This window comes from Pelodiscus sinensis, chromosome 5 (genome assembly GCF_052426305.1).
Source record: "Pelodiscus sinensis isolate ZL-2025 chromosome 5, ASM5242630v1, whole genome shotgun sequence".
Classification (NCBI taxonomy): Eukaryota; Metazoa; Chordata; order Testudines; family Trionychidae; genus Pelodiscus; species Pelodiscus sinensis.
In genome coordinates this window covers 14,093,802-14,114,018 of record NC_143056.1, presented here as the reverse complement: position 1 = coordinate 14,114,018, position 20,217 = coordinate 14,093,802, and the positions used below count along the sequence as shown (strand labels likewise).

The 20,217-nt window shown below is 44.6% G+C and overlaps 1 protein-coding gene across 3 annotated transcripts in view; it reads right to left on the bottom strand.

Annotated features, from left to right (window-relative positions):
- Positions 1-20,217, bottom strand: part of SYT16 (synaptotagmin 16) — a 138,087-nt gene that overhangs the window by 63,404 nt on the left and 54,466 nt on the right. For all 3 annotated transcript variants that reach the window (XM_075926371.2, XM_075926370.2, XM_075926369.2), the window contains exon 2: positions 17,873-18,052. In XM_075926371.2, coding sequence (XP_075782486.1) covers positions 17,873-18,052 — 180 coding nt within the window. The remainder of the gene's footprint in view (positions 1-17,872; positions 18,053-20,217) is intronic.

The following is a 20,217-nucleotide window of genomic DNA, read 5'->3' as shown; positions in this document are numbered from 1 at the left end:
CAGACAGCTTTGGAAGCCACTGCTAGGCTGCCCCAAAGTTGAGGTTACTGATCCAGAATCTAGGACAGCCATCATGGCCATAAAGCCCAGCTAAACTGTTTGGCTGATAGTAAGTTGTGAACTGACACTGGAGGGTGAAACTGTTCTAGAAACTGTTTGGAGAAGCCAAGGGAGTTTACCTTTGTTAGAGACTATTTCCGAGAAGCACAAACCTAATTAACAACAGTGCCTGCTTTTATTGATGTTTACAATGTGCGTCAAATTCATTTTAAATTACTTCCGCAATCTCAGCTCACATTTTTAGGAGGCAGAACATTTGATGAGAACAAGTGAAATGTTGGTGGGAGAAAGAACCACTTGTTTTTAAGGCACGAATCTCAAAGAAACTCCAACCAAAACCAGCTTATCGGAGTCAAACATTCCCAACCTTTTCTCTCTCTTATGAGAAATTTCAGGCTAAATAGCCTCTTTAATTACTAACAGTCTGTTTTCTTTTAGAAAGTTAGATGGGTAATAGAAGGGTCAATGTTAGGCATACAAGGAAAAGCTCCACGACCATCACTATGGAATCTCAGCAATCAATACACTGATTACTTTATTGACTGTATTATGAGTGATGGTAACTATAAGGAGTGAGCTCCTTCAGCTGAGCCTGAGGACCAGGCAGCCCAGCCCAGCCCAGGCAGATTAATAGTTCAGACTGGTTGCAGCAAGATTGCCTGATTGACCTGTTCACCTGATTGGCTGAAGAGAGCCATAAAATCAGGCCTGTTTTATGCTCAGCAGCAAGTCACTGTCCAGTTGTGATTGCTCCTGTGCCTACCTTGTTCCTAGCCTGGCTCCTGTTCTGTTCCACTCTGCCCCAGCTCTGCTTCCTCCTGACTCACCTCTTGGTCTTCAATTTCTCCTCTCACCACTAGGCCTTCCCACACCACATCCCACAGTCATGACAGTGACTGTGGGATATACCATCATTCCACTGCTAGGAGATCTAAAAGGGGGGAAAAATTTGGGGGGAAATCCAGTTTGAAAAATTCACAGATATTTAACATCCCCTGTAAAATGATCTAACAGTTTTCAGCACCATAGTTGTGTCTTTTAAGTGCAGCTCTCACCTCCTTTAGATTTGAGATTTTCCAGAAGTAGGGCTCTGTCAGAGGTCACAGAAGTCATGGACTCTATGACTTTCCGTGACCTCCACGACTTCTGCAGTGGCCAGTGTGGATGACCCCAGGGCCATCCAGGCAGCTTCAATGGCCACTGCTGGAGTGGCCCCTACTGCTCAAGCATGGCTGGTGTGGCCCTGGGGCCAGCTACACTAACAGCTGTTTGGGCAGCCCTGGGCAGCTTGCCCAAGGGACCACCTGAGTAATGGCCAGTGCAGCTGGCCTCATGGACCGCATGAACAGCGGTCCTGGGTAGGGATGTAATAGTGTAGTCAATTAACCAATAAGCAAAAGCTCATAGGTTAATGCTATAGACTACATGCATTTATGCCCCTCGCACAGTAAAATTTTTAGCAGGCTAGCCAGCAGCCCAGCTCAGTCCTGGCTTGCACCAGGTCTAGGACCTATCCCCGCTGCAGCTCTGCATTTAAAGTGTATTAGGAGCTGGGTAGGCAGGCAACCAGGCTCAGTTCCAGCTCACGCTGGGTCCAGGAGCTCAGACCCCACCCCCAGGACGGGGGTTGCTGCCTCTGTATCAGATGCAGCAGCACAGGCGACAGGCAGCCAGTCTGTAAGGGGAGCTGTTTTTTAAATCAGGGATTAGCTCTCACCTGTCACCCTGCGCTGCTGCCTCTATATCAGAGGCAGCAGCGTGGAGCAGCAGGGGACTCCTTGGGAGTGGGGCCGAAGCGCACTGGCAGCTGGCCCCGCCCCCGGGGACTAGAGACTAGTCGAATAACCAATAAGAATTCATGAGGTTAATCAACTAGTCAATTAACCGATATTTAACATCACTAGCCCTGGGGATGGCCAGAGTAGTGGCAGGCAGGTGGCCTGGGGGCTGCTGGACCAGCTTTTGTTTGGCAGCTCCTAGCAACTGATGCCACTGGTCCCATGGCCCCCCCACCAAGCAGCAGCTCTCCAGCTTAGAATGTGTCGGGGTATTTATAGTATAAATCATAGGCAGGCCATGGGCTATGAATTTTTGTCTATTGCCCGTTACCTGACCATGACTTTTACTAAAAATACCCATGACTAAATCGTAGCCTTATCCATAAGCAACGTTCACTGGAGCCACACATACGCTCTGTACAACCTCCTGCCTCCCTCTGACAGTATATAGGGCTGGGTGGGTGAGCTGCTCTCAGATTCTGCTCTCTCTCAACATCCAACAAGAACTCTCTGAAGCAGAGGGGAATGAGGGCCGATAGTGGAGTACCCATAGGTAAACACATCTCAATGCACCACAGTTACTCCACAAAGCAACCTTTTCTTCTTCTCCGAGTAGTGCCCCGCAAGAGCCCCACTTCAGGTGACCCCTGAGCAGTGTCCTCAAAGGGAAGAAGTGGTTTCAGAACCAAGTCCACGACAAAAGAAAGGAGAACAGAACCTGATGCCACATCAGAGCCGAGAGCATGGACCAATGCACAGTGGTTAGATTAGAGACGACTGTGGCCCATGTGGCAGCTCTGCATCTCTCAGACACTTAAAAGTTTTTGCGTCACGCTGTGGAAGCTGCTTGTGGTCTGTAGAGTGTACTCTGTTACTCTGTGGGCGGCAAAGCACCAGCCATATCATAACAAGCAGTAATATATCCACAGGTCCAACCCGACAGTCTCTGTGAAGAGATGAGGGACTCCTTTGATCCTTCTCTGATGGAGACTTCCAAAATTCCTTGGTCCTATCCAGATAGAGGGCCAATGCCTGTCGTACAGCTACTGTATGAAGAGAAGTCTCCTGCTTCAGATTAATGTGGTTTAGCCACACAAAAAAAGCCCAAACTAGTAGATGGATAGACTAGTTCAGGTGGAAATCCCACAGCATCTTAAATAAGAACCATACGTAATTTGAGCACTTTCTACTGTTCAATAATACTTGTACTCCTGTTGAGCAGGTGGATGCTAATCCTGTGAACCACACAGGAGCCATACTTGAAGCCCTACTTCACACCTCGGGCAGATGCACAAGACCTTTGTCCTGGAAGATGAGATGAAGGACGGTCAAAAGCTTGAGCCTTGGTTGGACACTCAGGCAAAAAGCAGGTAAGGATACCAACCTTGCTTTGGCCAGATTGATATTACCAGGATAACCCTAACCGTGTCCTGCCTGATGTCGTTTATCACTTTTAGAACTAGTAGCATTGGAAGGGAATGCATAGAACAGGCCCTTTGTCCAAGGACAGAGAAAGGCATCTCTCAAAAAGAGGCAAACTAGGCTCTCCTTGAGCAGAATAAGGAGCACATCCTGCTGTTGAATGTGGAAAATAGGTCAGCTGGTAGAAGTCCCCATCAGTGGAATATCTCTTGAAGAATTTGGGAGTCCAACTCCCATTCGTAGGCCTGGGAGAAGCAACTGCCAAGTTTATTCACTGCGACATTCTGGATTCCAGGAAGGTAAGTGGCTGGGCTATGAATTTGATGGGCTGTTTCCATGTACTCCAGACTTCCATAATTTTGCGGCTATGGTGCATAGGGAAGGTGATCTTGCTCCTTCCTGCTTGTTGATAGAACATGCAAGGAACATGTCCATCCTGATTGATTTGCCGCTGATAAGGGGTAAGAATTGAAGGCAGTCATTCCTGACTGCCCCAACTTCCAGCGAGTTGCTACGGAGACTGTTTCCTAATGTGATCATCTGCCCTGAGTTGTGGAGGCCTGGGCTGCCCTCCCCAAGCAGTGATGCGTTCCATATTTCTGGAGCTGGGTGAATTAAAAGACTGCTTATGCAGATATTGTGTTGACCTTTCTACCAATCCAGAGAGTCCTTCACCTGGAGGGGAACAATAATCTGTTTGTCCAAGCTGTGATTGAGGAATGGATCTTCTTGAACCAGCCCTGCAAGCAAGTGGAGTCGTAATCTCCGTTGTATGGCCCAGGAACTGCAAACAGTTCCTTACTGTAGTAGAGGGGCATCCTTGAATTGTCCTAATCAGATTTAATGAAGTTATGAATTGGGAAGGAAGACCCTAGATGCCAACAAATTCAAGTATGAAATGTATTCTCTGTTCAGGGGCTAAATTGGAGTTCTTTATATTTAGCTGGAAACCCAACTCTGGAAGCTGTCTAGGTGGAAGTTAGCACTAATTTGTAAGACCAGCCCTTGAGTAGCTAGTCTTCAAGATACAGGAAGACTATAATTACTTCTTGTCGAAGGCTAACTTACTTTTAATCACTGTCACTAAAATGTTTGAGAATGCCCTCAAGACTGAAGAGAGGCTGAAGGGAAGTTCTCAGCATTGAAAATGATGTTGGCCCATGGTGAAATGTAGGTACCTCTTGTGCACTATGAAGAGATAGGTGTTCCATAGGCCTAGGGCTGAAAATCAAACCTGCTGTCTCTAGAAAAAAGGCATCATAGTGATCAGAGTCGCTATCAGGATCTTTTGAGACTTTACAAATTTGTTCAGTCACCTTATATCTAAAGATAAACTTAAACAACAAATGGTCTGGTAGCACTTTATAACTAACAAAACATGTAGATTCTTCCTCCTCTATCCTCCTTTGGCATAAGAAAGTGTTTTGAGTAAAACCCTTTTCTCCTGTGAGGTGAGGGGACTAGTTCTATAATTCCTAAACAAAGCAGGGAGTGTACTTCTTGACTAAGTGTAAGTTCAGAAGAGGCAACCCTGACGGGAGATGTTAAGCAGATGAGGGTAGCTTGGTTTTATAACCTCCATGACTTGCTTGCCTGTTGTAATATACTGCTAGGCCTGTTGGAAATGGGAAAGGTGATCTCCAAAAGCGGGGAGATAAGTAAAACATTGTTGCAAAGTAGAGATGAAGACAGAGACAAACCTTTGTCAGCCTATCAAAATTGTCGTTTCAATGATGAGTAGGTACTCACTGGAGGAGGGTAAGAAACTCTTTTCCTCTGGAATCTGTCTCTCACCGTGGGATTGGTGGTTCTGTGAAAACTAAGGAACTAAGAGGGGCATGATCTCTGGGTGGTTTGAGACCTGATAACTCTCTTCTTGTTTGTAGGGGTATATATACGTGGAGACCTCAACATCGCTCTGGTGTCCTTTAGTGTTTGCAGGGACTCATCCATAGCTCCCAAGAAGAGCTTCTGATAATCAAATGGAAAGTCCTCAACAATATTCTGAACTTCTTTTGGGAATCCCAACAACTGCAATCACAATGCACAGAGCATGACGACTGTGGTGGAGGTAAATCTACCAGAAGTGTCTGCGGCATCCAAGGATCCAGATAACTGGCTGGTAGTAACTCCTTCCTAACTATAGGCATTCTGAGTGCTTCATGGAAGATGTTCAACAAAGGATGTAAACTTGGTGTAATTTGTACAGTCATATTTGGCCTTAATCTTCATAATTTGTGATCTGAAATTGGAGCATCTCAGACAAGTAGGCTTCTGTCCAAAACCATATTTTTCTGGTCCTTGTCCTGAGGAGGACTGGAGTCATTCTGTCCATTTACCACTCATTTACAGCATCCTCGACCAGGGAATCAAATGGGAATGGGGAAACAAAAATTCTGAATCTCTAGTAATATTTTTTATCCACCTGGTTAGTAGGATGGTGGTAGGAGTCTTTGCCGGGGTTTGGAATGGTTCATTTATGAGCAGCACAACCCCGGTGGGAATGCTAAGTGTCCAGCACTTTGTGAGAAGAGTCTTTAACTTCCTCAAGAAGAATCTGGACGCTGCTAGCCACCCTCTTCACAGGGTCCTGGAATTGATGAAAATCATTGGCCATAAATGCTGGTGGAGGCTTGACTGAGAGGAATACTATAGACCAGTTAAAGCCTTTGTCACAGAAGAGATAGGTGCAACATAGGATACATAGCAGGAAATGGTACCAACTAAACGCTATCTGATAAGAGGAAATACTTTCACTGCTATTTTCTGGATCCTATTTTGCCTCCTTCTCATCCATTTCCCAAGCTGAGGCTTCCCATCAGCCACTGCGAAGACCATTGCTGTCTTCTGCAACTGTAACTTTCCTCAACAAATACAGGTGAGGAAGGGCAGGGGTCACCGATTACATTTCCACATACATGTACCAAATGCTGACCACCATAGCATCTGAGGGTCCATCAGTCACACAGACTTTCAAAGACAGAGAAGCAGAAAAAATACTTTAACTCTAGAACACTTCCCCCAAAACATGGTATCACAGTGATGGGTGCCATATAAAACAAGGATCAGAGACTCTTGAGCCCATGCAGTGAATTCTGAAATTTCTTATTCCTCTCTTTGCTGCATTGCATGCAGCTAGTTATGTTCAGAGTTACTCCAAGATTTGTTTTAAAAACTGATTTGCAGATATATTTTGGTCAGGATATTTAGCCTCCTTTCTATCTTTCATGTGCACTCTTTTTGTAAAAGAATGGCAACCATAAATTACTGTCCTCTACAGTTATCACGGGGGAGGGGAAAGGAGGAAGGAGGGAGAAGGGAAGAGCAATAGGAAATCTATTTTGCAAGCCTGACATTAATTGCTCAAAACAGTTAGCAGCTGTTTCACAAATCCAGGGTTGTCTACAATATAGAGAAATGGTAAGAAAACAGGATGAAAATTGTTTCTGTGATTCCTAAACTCAAACACTGTGAAAGAACATCTGCAGTCGCGTCATAAAATCCAAGCAGGACAGTTTGATGGCAACGTGATCCCAAAGGATTTATTCTATTCTGTGAGTTGCTTGGTGTGATACAAACTACGTACTGTATTCCACATACAAGCGTGTTACTTTTTCACTTGGCTGGTAACCTCTTTGGGGCCGGGACTGTCTCCTTGTTTGGTTTGTACATCTTTGATAAATGTGAGAATTTTCCTTAATATTTTATGAAACATTTGTATGACTTGACCAAACACCTTTGTACTGTTACCCAGTGGAGGAAGATCTGATTTTTCTCCCTGGGATATTGGATATCAAGGATATCTCAATTTGTTCCTCAGACAGAACTAAACAACCACTAAGACTCCCTGGGCTAGAATCAAAACCTTTCTTGCAGAGGCAGCTGACCACATGAACACAGCATGGTTGTGCACCAGTAGGACAATGGACACAGGAGCCTGGGATAAGAACTGGTCTCTGAGGCTACATCTACATTGTTTGTTTTTTGTGGAAGAGGAAATGTAAATGAAGTGCTCATTAGCAAATCTCGTGCTCTCATTTGCATATTCTCTTCTGATCCTTTTTGCGGAATAGGTTTTTGCAAAAAAAACCACAGTGAAGACGGGGCTATTTTTCGGAAAAAAACCCTTTTGCGCAAGATCCTGCAAACCTCATTTTTTGAGGAATAAGGGATCTTGAGCAAAAAGGGTTTTTTCTGAAAAATGTCCCCGTCTACACTGTAGGGTTTTTTTTTTTTTTTCAAAAACCTCTTCTACAAAAAGGATCGGAAGAGAATATGCAAATGAGCACATATTTGCTACTGAGTGCTTTGTTTGCATTTCCTCTTCCGCAAAAAACCAATGTAGATATAGCCTGAGACACAGTGCATGCGGATGGCACACAGGGTAGCAGACCTGGCAAAGGCCTGACTTCCATCTCTTTCATGCTAACCAAAGATGTTCATATTCTGCATTTCAGGTATGTAATAAAGCATTCCCTTCTTCTGCAAAGGCCTGGTGTGGCATCACTGCAGATACTTTGAGGAGGTCTCGCCTAGGAGTCAGGCTTGGCTGTACTTGCTGCATGGAGCCACACAGAGGTTAAGTCGACTCAGCAGAGAAAACCCACAGCTGGTCTGTGTCAACTGACTAGGACTTATTGTGCTAAGGCAACAGGGCTGTGTCTTTGCTTTGGTTTCTGGGCTTGGGCCTGAGCCAGAGCTTTAGGACCAGGCCCGCTAACGGGCGGGGAAGAGAGGACATGGGTGTGTAGGGTTACCAGAGGAGTTTCAAAAAAATTCAGGACACGTGATCTTAGAACGGGAGTGAGGGGGACCAGCCAGGAGGGGAGTGGGGCTGGGCAGGAGGGGATCAGGGGGAGCGGCGCTGACCAAGGGAGATACGGGGGATAGGGGGGAACCGGCAGGTGGGAAGCAGGGCTGGCTGGGAGGGGGATGGGGGGAGCTGTGCTGGCCAGGGGAGAACCGGCTGGCAAGAAGCAGGGCTGGCTGGGAGGAGGTTGTGGGGAGTGGGGCTGACCAGGGGATATTGGGGGGGGACCAGCAGGAAGGAAGCAGGGCTGGCCGGGAGGGGACCAGCCGGTGGGGAGCAGGGCTGTCCTGGGTGCACGCAGATCCCGGGGTGCTGCCCATTCCGTGCAAGTTCCCGGTGGGGCACACAGGTGAGTCCAGCCCTGGGGATTCCATCCCATCCCTGCTCCCCTCCTCTCTACTGCGTCGCTGCATACTGCCTGGCTGGTAGACTCGCGCGTGCAGTGTGATCGTGTCGACCAGCCAGGCAGTACGCAACTGCGGAATGATACTCATGATAATAATAAAACTTATTAGAAAATACTGGACATTTATATGTCCAGTATTTTCTCAATTTGTTCCTAAGACAGAAAGTTCAAATACCAGACTGTCTGGTTCAAAACCGGACACCTGGCAACCCTATGGGTGTGTTCATTGGCATACGTGAGGGCGCTCACACTATTTTCATTGCGCAGAACCCATCTAATTAGACAGACTGACTCCCGGATTCTGGGACTGACTCTTGTTCTAGTTATCTCTCCCGCGCAATGGGATCATGTAATACACCGGTGGCAATTACAGCAACTGGTTGCATGGAATAGTAACATTAGGAAAGTACTGGGGCATTTCTGCTTTCCTGTAATAAAAATTTGTGGTTTTTTACTCCTGTGGAAAGGGAGTTATAATCTCAGTATCTGTCGTTGCTCTTTCTTTCATCTGCCCCATACCAGCAGCATAGCTATGGGTGGGTTTGGATGGGCCGTGGCCCACTCACAATCTGGGTCTCCCCATCCCCCAGTCCTGGCTCTGCTCCTGCCCGGACATGAGGCTCTCTGCCTGGTGCTCCAGCTGGGCCTGGGGAATGAAGTCGGAGGCTAACCCTGTTCCGTGTGCCCAGCGTTCCTGTCAGGGAGCAGAGTTCCGGGGTTTGTAAGCCCCCATGCTCTGTGCCCAATTGCCGGCAGGAGTGCTGGGCAGGCAGGGGAAGTGAGGCAAGCCCCTAAACCTGCTTTCCAGGTGCAGCACCAAAGCTGGGGGAAATCCCAGAGCACCAAACCCACTCTTTGCTGGGAGCACCAGGTGGGAGCAGCAGGGCAAGCCCGCGATACCTCTCCACAGCAGGAGCACCCTGCAGGGTGAGGAGTGTGCGGCATACATATGTATGGGTTCCCCCATTTTTACAAGGCCTCTAGCTAGTGCAGCTATGGGACCAGCTGGGGACAGAGATGGCCCCATCACTGCCCACCCACCTGAACCCTTTTGTCCCATGCTGGCTATGCCACTGCCCCATACATCTGTGGAGCTTCAGGTGGTCTGTTCTCTGTGAGCCACCAGCAACTGCTGCACAGTTTGCAGCCTGGGAACACACCCCGACATTATACCACATGCTACATCCTTTTAGACACACCTCTCTCCACTCCTTTTCACAAGCCCCTCACACGTGGGCTGATCTTGAAGTCCCTCAACTGATCCTTAAGTCCAACTCGCCTCCCCCTCTCAATATCTATTTCCGCCATGATGCCTACAGAAATCAGACACCTAACGCTGGCGAGGCTGCAACACAGACAGAAATTGTGTGGTATGGATATGATCAAACACTCCATTAATACATAGTACTACTAATTCTCACACAGCAGATCTCACAGCACGTCACTATCATTAGCCCTATTTTACACATGGAGAAACTGAGGCACAGAGCAATGACAAGACTTGCCCTAAGTCAGCCAGTGGTAGAGCCAGGGATAAAACCCCAACTCTCCTGAATCATAAAGCAGTACTCCAGACATTACAGATGCTGCCTTGAAAAGAATTCAGAGCTACAGACCTATTCTAGGCAACTGCACTGCTTCATTGCTGTTCCCCTCATCCTTCCTCCCACTTACTGCTTGTTTCACTCACTTCTGCTGTATTGCTTCAAAATATGATTTCACGCTCTTTGAGACAGGGACCATGCCTTCTCTTGTGACTGCCCAGCATCGGGGTTTCAGTTCTAAGTGCTTCTGCAATATGAGCAATGTTAACAGCAGCCATAACTGGAATGCTCTGGAAAGACACAATCTCTTTCACTACTGACTGTGCTGTTGGAAGACGACAGTCTGTAAACGGAGTGTGAAAATTACTGCCACCCTTTGCTTCCCCTTTCTCTGCCTCACTCGTGAGTTGGCATGAGAGTTAGCCTCGTGTCCATAGGTGACAGTCACGGCCTCTGCTCTGATGACATGTTCCATGGAAGATTCAGACCAAAGATAACACCAAGAAAGCAAGACAAAAATGCAAAGAGTTGCCATTTCTTATGATTTTATTCCAAGACTTGTGATATTGGCTGTTTTCCTTAATGCCCCAGCTCCGGTATTCCAGTAACTATGTAAGAATTTCATCCTTTTTTTTTTTTTTTTTAAAGGAATTTTCTGTCCCCTGTGGCTTAAGAGAAAGGCTTGACCCAGAATATCTCACTGCCCCTGTATAAAACTATGGTACGCCCACATCTTGAATACTGTGTACAGATGTGGTCTCTTCACCTCAAAAAAGATATTTTGGCCTTGGAAAGGGTTCAGAAAAGGGCAACTAAAATGATTAGGGGTTTGGAACGGGTCCCATATAAGGAGAGGTTAAAGCGACTGGGACTTTTCAGTTTAGAAAAAAGGCGACTGAGGGGGGATATGATAGAGGTCTATAAAATTATATATGATATATGATAGTGATATATGATAGTGCTCTACTCTTCACTAGTTAGGCCTCAGCTGGAGTACTGTGTCCAGTTCTGGGCGCCACATTTCAAGAAAGATGTGGAGAAATTGGAAAGGGTACAGAGAAGAGCGACAAGAATGATTAAAGGTCTAGAGAACATGACCTATGAAGCCAGGCTTCATGAACTGGGCTTAGTTTGGAAAAAAGAAGATTAAGGGGGGACATGATAGCGGTTTTCAAATATCTAAAAGGGTGTCACAAGGAGGAAGGAGAAAATTTGTTCCTCTTGGTTTCTGAGGACAGGACAAGGAGTAATGGGCTTAAAGTGCAGCAGGGGAGGTTTAGATTGGACATTAGGAAAAAATTCCTAACTGTCAGGGTGGTCAAATATTGGAATAAATTTCCAAGGGAGGTGGTGGACTCTCCCTCTCTGGAGATATTTAAGAACAGGTTAGATAGACATCTGTCAGGGATGGTGTAGATGGAGCTTGGTCCTGCCTTGAGGGCGGGGGGCTGGACTCGATGACCTCTTAAGGTCCCTTCCAGTCCTATTATTCTATGATTCTATGATTCTAAGAAAATCATGAGTGGTGTGGAGAGGGTGAATAAAGAAAAGTTATTTATTAGTTCCCTAAACAGAAGAACTAGAGGACACCAAATGAAATTAATGGGTAGCAGGTTCAAAACTAATAAAAGAAAGTTCTTCTTCACACAGCGTGTAGTCAACCTGTGGAACTCCTTGCCAGAGGAGGCTGTGAAGGCTAGGACTATAATAGAGTTTAAAGAGAAGCTAGATAATTTCATGAAGGTTAGGTCCATTAAAGGCTATTAGCCAGGGGGAAAAAAGGGTCTCCATGGCCTCTGTTTGTCAGAGGCTAGAGAGGGATGGAAGGAGACAAATCGCTTGATCATTGTCTTTGGTCCACCCTCTCTGGGGCACCATGGTGTTGGCCACTGTCGGCAGACAGGACACTGGGCTAGATGGACCTTTGGTCTGACCCAGTACGGCCATTCTTATATTCTTATGTAAAACACAAACTGAGGCACTCTTAGGGTAAAAAAACCAAGACAAATAAAAACTAACCCCCTCCTTCATTTTGTTTCTGATTTTAAGATGATCGCATGATTTGGGGGAAGGGTGCAACTTGTGACTTTTGAATGCTCACATTTGGCTATCTGGTAATTATTTGCAGAGAAGACAGAATCTATGCTTTTTTCTCTGTAAACTGGACACAGCAGAATCAAAAAACGACATTTCTTCCCTCCGGGCCTTCAGTGTGAGCTGCAAGTTTGATCACTCTGCTCTACTCTGGAAGTCACATCACTATAAAAAGCTCTAACTCATGATACAATCCAAAGTGGATTGTTTTCTTTCTATGAGTCACAGCACTGCAGCTTCTCCCGCTATGTACACAAGGGTTTGCCCTGGGCTCGTTACATACTCCTGCAAACAAGCTGGTTTCGCTCATGAACTTTGCAGTTTAAGTCAACTGCTCAGCAGTGCACATTGTAAACTTTCACCCACTTGAATAGGTTCGGGGGCCAGATGGGGCTCCCAGCTTGCCTGGATCTTGCCCCTCCCCCGACCCCTCTGCTATCCTCCGTATGGGGCTGGAGCACACAAAATCTACTAGGCTAGGCCCCACAAGGCTCTGGCGTGCGAGGGGAATGTAGGGAGTATCTCTCTCCTCAGTTGGGGCCACAACAGTGACATTTTCTTTTGTTTGTTTGTTTGCTTCTCTCTTATGTGCAGCCCCTGACTGATTTTTCTGTGGGTCAGCAGCCCCAACCCAAAAAAGATTCCCCAGCCTTGCCTTGAATGGTTAAAGTCACCCCATGCGAAGGGCCGTTGCAGCACTGTACACCCTCCAACTAGACCTCGCTTGAGACTATGGTGGTATGCAGGCACGGAGCCTCTGCATGGGAAGAAGATTCACCCCACTTGCATTGTATAGATCAAATTCCCCTCCCCCCTTTCAGTTCCAAGAGCAAGGGCTACCAACTCCGGGGGAGAATGCAGAAATTAACTGAGCTAAGTCTTAGCAGCCCAGCAGCTAGTGCCTCCCCCTGTTCAGCTGTGCATGATCTAACACAGAACTGCTCTGAGCTGTTCCAACATGGCTTGGAAAGCACGTGCTTCCAGAGAGACATGATGGCCCAGAACGCAGCTCATCATTAAGGTCAGGAGGAGAAAGCAGAGTACTAGACACAAAAGCCTCAAGTACCAGAAATGACACTCATTGTGTGTCAGTAATTATGAGACATTGTACTGGAGTTTCCTAAAGGGTTTTCAATTAATACTTCTTTTCCCATGAAGATCCTTCAACTGTATTGTTCCTTTCAGAAAGACACAGGCCCCCGTATTACAATCAAATTAGGACTAAAATGGCCAGATGTGTCTCAAAATCACAATGATGAAAACACGTATTTCACTCCATTCCTTTTGCCACTGTTCAGCCAACTTCAGTATAATCTTTGTTCAGATTCTGGGCACTGGAAGACACTAATTATATATATAAGGTTAACATGAGGACCTACAGTGTATGAACCAGATAGATTTATTTTTCCTCCAAACTTTATTTTTATTGTTAGATAAATCCAGTAAGGATTTATAAGTGAAGATGGTCATTCATGTACATCAAATTCAGAGTACCATTACACTTCTTAGGACAAATTCTGAACTTACTATTGTGTAAGATCAAAGCTACTCCACTGCAGTCAGCAGAGGTACTCCACAGTAGTGGAAATCAAAATCAAAATTTCATTGCTTATACTTGCTCTTTGATATGACCAGCTATACAAGCAATTTCAATAGTGGACAAAAGAGGAGTTTCAATCATTACAAACCTCACTTGAAGTGGGATGGCTAGTTTTTACTATTTTGCCATAACTACCCATCATCTCTTTCCTACCATAATCTTTTGCATCTTAACAATGAGAGGTAGAGATTTTTATTGGATCTGGACCTTTAATAACAAAGGCATCCTTCCATCAAGAAGACGACAAGTGAAAAACAGAATCACAATTAATTTTTATACTGAAGCTACTGTAATAACATAGACATACATTTACCACAGCAAAAATCAAATTCCTTGGTATAAAAAAAATCATACTTGTTGGCAGTAATATATGGAGATTTCCTTAGTTATACTAACTACAGCTATCTCATAGAACGATTTCATCTTAAACCATAGTTGTCTTGCTAGAATGAGACCACCTGGCAACCTTGTCAGCCCAGATTGTGAAGCTTCTGCAATTGCCATATGATGTAATATGGAACCATTAGGTTTTGCTCCATTCTTTCAGGTTTATGTCTGTAAGAAATCTTGGTTCTTTTGCAAATATACCTTATCATGGTTTTTAAAATACCTATATAATACCTCAAAATTAACCTAAACATAGAAAAGCTGGTATTTTGAATCCCTCTAACTTCAACTTTTCATGACCATTTTATTTTGTAAAGGAGAACACAAGCTCTGATTGTAATCTCCTGTTGTAATTAATGATTACAATGTTCTCCTCTACGGTATCAGATTTAGCACCTCATTAATGTGTATGGTATTTTGCTTGTACGGCGCAGCTGTAGTTAAAGTTGAATTAGTGTTTCCATTATAAAACCATGTTTTCAAGGGTTTATTACTCAGTCATAGAAGATTTACTTTGAAATGAAAATTGCCACAGAGTGCTTCAGCTTGGCAGCAATTTTAAGCCTTCAAAATTTGGGAGGGAAAAAAAAATCCACCCTGTTTATTAATAATTCACATTTTAAAAGGCACCGTAAATATATGTTTGCATGATAGTCTTTGACAGCTCTAAAGAATTTCGACACCTACACATTGCTGAGAGATGTGTCATTTAAAAAAAAAGCCACACTCTTCTACTACTTGCCAGGAAAAAAATAAAGACTTAAAAATAATACTGTTAAATTTCTTTTAATGCAGAAAAATCTAAGCTCAAGTCATGTTAAATTTATGACACAGAACCCCAAAAGAAAAGGAAAAAATAGATCAAGCAAGCTGAGCCCTCCTTGTGTGAGAGCCCCATTTTTTATTGAAAAGATTTACTGGCATTTTAAACTAAATATATAAGTAGTCCCACTGACTTCCATGTTAACAGGGTTAGGGCCTTCTGTAAGTAATCTTGAAGGCTGGGCATCTTGTCCCATCATTTAAAAGCACGCTGAAAGATTTATTCAGGCAGATAAACCCAAACACATGCAAAATGCAAATGACTGTGGAAGCAAATCTGAGAAAAAACATTAAAGACAAGTAAAATTCTAACCTAACAGCCTTGGCAACACCTCTTTAAGTACAGATCTATATGTGTGGATACATTTTAAAATATTTATTGTAGAACTTTCTGATACTTGACAGGTATCTTTATGAACTGTCCCCTATTAATGCATTAAAAGTCCCTTACAGAACATTTACTTAACTTTTTTCCTCCCACCATAACATTTAGGAAGCTAAAGGCCAAATATGCATGCAGTTCTGCCCCAATCACCTCCCACTGAAACACCTATGGTCAGATTATTCCAAAGGGTTTAATACTCCCAATATAGCCATGTATTCAGGTGCCTAGGAGCAGAGCTTTTCTGGAAAAAAAAAAAACAGTCTGGTTCGGTTGCAAGAGCTGCAAATTCCAGGTGACATACCAACATTCGGAGGCAAAACAAGAAAAGTAAAACCTTCCATACATGACTCCATCTCATATATATTTCTGGAATGGGACTAACACAGGATAATCGGTATGACAGCTAACACAGGGATGTCAGGATGGAAACTTAGGAGGAGTCCTGTGGCACCTTAAAGACTCAGGACAAATCTAGACTTGCAGGAAGATTGATGATGTGGCAGTTGATCTTCCAGCGTTTGATTTAGTGGGTCTACTAGACCTGCTAAATTGAACACTAAGGTCATCCCATTCCGCGCCAGTACTTGCAGGGCCGGCTTTAGGAAGTGCGGGGCCCAATCTGAACCAAATTTTGGTTGAGCAAAAATACCAACAACCCAGCACACAAAAAAACAACTCACAGCCCCTTTAAATCCCCAGCTACAGGGCAGAGTCCCGCCTTCCAGCCAAACCCACGGGCCGACTTCCTGTCCTGCGGTGTACAGAAGCCACCGCACTCCTCCTCCAGGGCTGACGCCCCCTCCCACACACTTCAAGGTTTAAGGCGTGGGGCCCTCTGGCTTTAGGGCGCTGGGCCCTTTTAGGCACGGGGCCCGATTCGGGGGAAATTGGGCGAATCGGTCTAAAGCCGGCCCTGAGTACTTGCTATCACGAGGAGTAAGGGAAGTTGACAGGAGTGTTTCTCCCGTCAACCTTCTACTGTGAGAATGGTGCAGAAGTTTGGCTTAAGGTACATCAACTCCAACTACGTTTTTTAGGTATTTGGAATTGCATACCTTCAGCTGACTTTCTCCCCGCAGCATAGACCTGGCCTAACAGATGTAATTGGGCATAAGCTTTCATGGGCAAAGACCTGCTTCATCAAATGCATTAGAATGAGACAGAGGCAGGCATAATATACTAGCATATAGAAAGAAGGGAGTTACTTTATCAAGTGGAGGAGCAGTACTAACTAGGCCAACTCAGTCAGGGTGGATGTGGCTCCATCCCAACAGTTGATAAGGATGGGTGACTACCAAGGGAGGGAAAATCGCTTTTGTAGTGAGCCAGTCATTCCAAGTCTCTATTCAATATCAGATCAATAGCGTCAAGTTTGGGAACGAATTCTGCCGTTTCTCTTTGAAGACCGTTTTCCATCTTTCTTTCTTGAAAGATGGTCATTTTTTAAATCTCTTACTGAGGTTTAGTCAGGGAGGCTGTGTCTAGACTGGCAAGTTTTTCCAGAAAATCAGCCGCTTTTCCGGAAAAACTTGCCAGCTGTCTACACTGGCTGCTTGAATTTCCGGAAAAGCACTGACGATCTCATGTAAGATTGTCAGTGCTTTTCCGGAAATACTATGCTGCTCCAGTTCAGGCAAAAGTCTTTTTCTGAAAGACTTTTGCGCAAAAGGGCCAGTGTAGACAGCACAGTACTGTTTTCCGCAAAAAAGCCCCGATCGCGAAAATGGCGATCGGGGCTTTTTTGCGGAAAAGCGCATCTAGATTGGCCACGGACGCTTTTCCGCAAAAAGTGCTTTTGCGGAAAAGCATCCTGCCAATCTAGACACTCTGTTCCGAAAATGCTTTTAACGGAAAACTTTTCCGTTAAAAGCATTTTTGGAAAATCATGCCAGTGTAGACGTAGCCGGAGACTTTAGTCAGGGAGACTAAAGCGTTCTACCGGCTTGATGTCTGATTTGTGTCCATTTATTCTTTTGCACAGAGACTGTCCAGTTTGGCCAATGTACATGGCAGAGGGGCACTGCTGGCACATGATGGCATATATCACATTAACCTGCCTCTGTAATTTACACTCCAATACATCTGGCAAAGTGGGTCTTTGCTTACAAAAGCTTATGCCCAAATAAATATTTTAGTCTTTAAGGTCTCACAGGACTCCTCGTTGTTTTTTGCAGATACAGACTAACACAGCTACCCCTGAGACTGGAGCAAATAACATTATTACTGATCTGAGGAAATGCCAGCAGTGCCCAGGTTTTTCTGTTCTTTGCGCTTTCAAAGCACTTCCACAAGATAACAATGGGAAAATGTGTTTTTGCCAACCTATTCTTCCTTTTTTCAAGAGAACATTGCACAAGAATACAAAGATGATGGGTCCCTCGTAGCAACTGTGTATTCATTATATCTGCTGTTAGAGGTTACACCACTGCACCTAAAGCCCCAGCTATTTTCCACGCAAACAACACTGGACACAATAAAATGGCTCTACTCTCTTCTTAAATCAAAGCCTCAGTGAGTTTCTGAGGTACTGAGATCAAAGGTACTGAGATAATGATGATGCTTACCCAGGCCCTCATGAACTCCAGACCTCTCTTTGTAGTGTTTTCGTCTCCCTGGTTTCTCCAAGCATGGGAGTCCACCTATCTTTTCGAAGCACAGTTTCTTGTTGATTAAGAGGAAAAGAACAGTGAGGAGGACAATAAAGACTCCAACTGCAGACAAGAACCCAATGGCTTCTGGAGTAACTAGTGATAAAAACAAAGAAATAAAATATTATTGCAACAGGAAATGCTAGCCCCTAGCGAAGTCTGGTTGTTCCACCTCCATACCCACACCCCACACCCATACCCTCCCAAATGTGTAAGCCAAATTCATCAGAATGTAGCCTATAGCAAGTGGGCCAAATCTACCAGTGACACAAACAATAGGATAAATTACACAATGGGTCTGATTATGTTCTCCTTCCAGGTCTGATTCATATAACCCATTGAAGTCAATGGAAAGATTCCAACTGATTGCCACAGGCTTTGGATCAATTAATACAGCTCTGCATGTCTGCGGATATCTCTTTTATAGCCATGGGTATCCACATCTGCGGATGTCAATGTGGATATCCACAGTTCATTTTTGCAGATACAGATGCAGATACAAATTTTGTATCCATGCAGGATACAATTGTATACACCAGTTCAATACCATTACCTTCAATAGGGTTACTCCCAATTCAAACAGGTGCAATCAGGATCATTAAGGGTAAGTTGGTCTTAAAGCATTCATACACTACTACATGCAAAGAGGGAGAGCTATGTGCAAAGAAGGTGGCAAAACAGTATTCATCTTTTCAAACTGGAAGGAAATCGAAGGAGAGATCTAATTTTCCTTAGGAGGAAGTAGTTGAACCCCTTGGCAGACGAAGAGGTACCGAAGACAAATTCCTTTGGAAATTGTTTACACTTTCTCCAAAAATACATAAGACCAGCACAAATGGGCAATGTCTCTGCTACACAAGAATTCCTTTGCTATTTACTAAAAACCTGGTACATGTGTCTGTCTCTACAATGTCCCCCATTAAAATGTTTTTCCTTCCTTAAGATAAGACACAAACTCCAGAACCAGGATCTTAATGATACAGGGTCATATTCTGAGCAGGTGTTACTCACTGCTGACTTTGGGCTTTGCCCTAATTACAGGTTGAACCTCTCTAGTCCAACAACCTCAGGACTGGACAGGTGCTGAACCAGAGAATTTCCCAGACCATGGCAGGTCAATATTGTCTTGCTGCATTACCAACACTTCCACTGGTTGCTAGGCTCTTAGAAGACATTTAGTAGTAAATTAGAGCTAAATAACAGCACAGAACGCTGAGAGCCAGGACTGGTGACTGTAAACAAACTTGGCCACACTTAAAATAAGTGGACTTCTGGCTAACTAAAATCATGCTGGACCACAGATGTTGACAGACCAAAGAGTACAGGACTAGAGATGTTAAACCTGTAGCGACATCACTGGATCTTACCAGCTGAGAAGGTAGCCCTGTAAGGCAACACTGCCATGTTAAACTGCAAAGAAGCATTTTCTTATTTCTGTTTCTTGCATTCTGCCTGTGCCATTGGCGCTGGAAAGAATTAATAGATGCTAGCAGGAAAGCTTTTAAAGCAGTCTCACATCACACACGCTGAAGTGCCAAAACCAAGGACAGACATTACGTAGATCATCTGGTACAGGTGGCAACAGTACACATCTCAAAAAGTGTAAGCACCATCTGCAAAATAATTCAGCAGATTATTCCAGTAATTACTAAATTAACTTCAGATGGCTGCGAAGTTCAGTTATACAGTTCAACTCAAAGACCCTATAAAAATGAAACACTGGTAGCATATGGTGCTTTTGAAACAACGGCTCAGTGAAGAGACTGGCAGCAAGAAACAAGAAAACCAGAGTCAATGCGCGTATCCTGTACCCAAGTAGATGTTTACAAGATTTGACTGAGTAGGAACTCCAGGGTGAAGAGAGCTGAATAGGCTTAAATTCTTGTACTGAGCAGTGGGACCACAGGAGGGAGAATTACAAACAACAGACTGATGTGACTAATTAGAAACAAACAAAAAAAATCACAACTTCTCAGAGACATGCCACACTGGAAAACCATCAGCATTGTTTGGAATGAAACTCAGCAACGTCGAGACATGCCACGGTCAAGAACAAGCTGTCAGGTCGATTCTGATCTTGCTCACACTAGTCTAAAACAAAGCAGTAGCTCCACCAAGTTGACAATTTACTTGCCCTCTTCTGCCTAGGCACTAAGGCACGTAACGGGCCTGACTCTGCAAGATAATTCTGACCTTTCCTGTCAGTCCAGCAGCAAAAAGGGTTGGTCTGTAAAGATAGCAAATCTCTCAGCCAAGAAGTC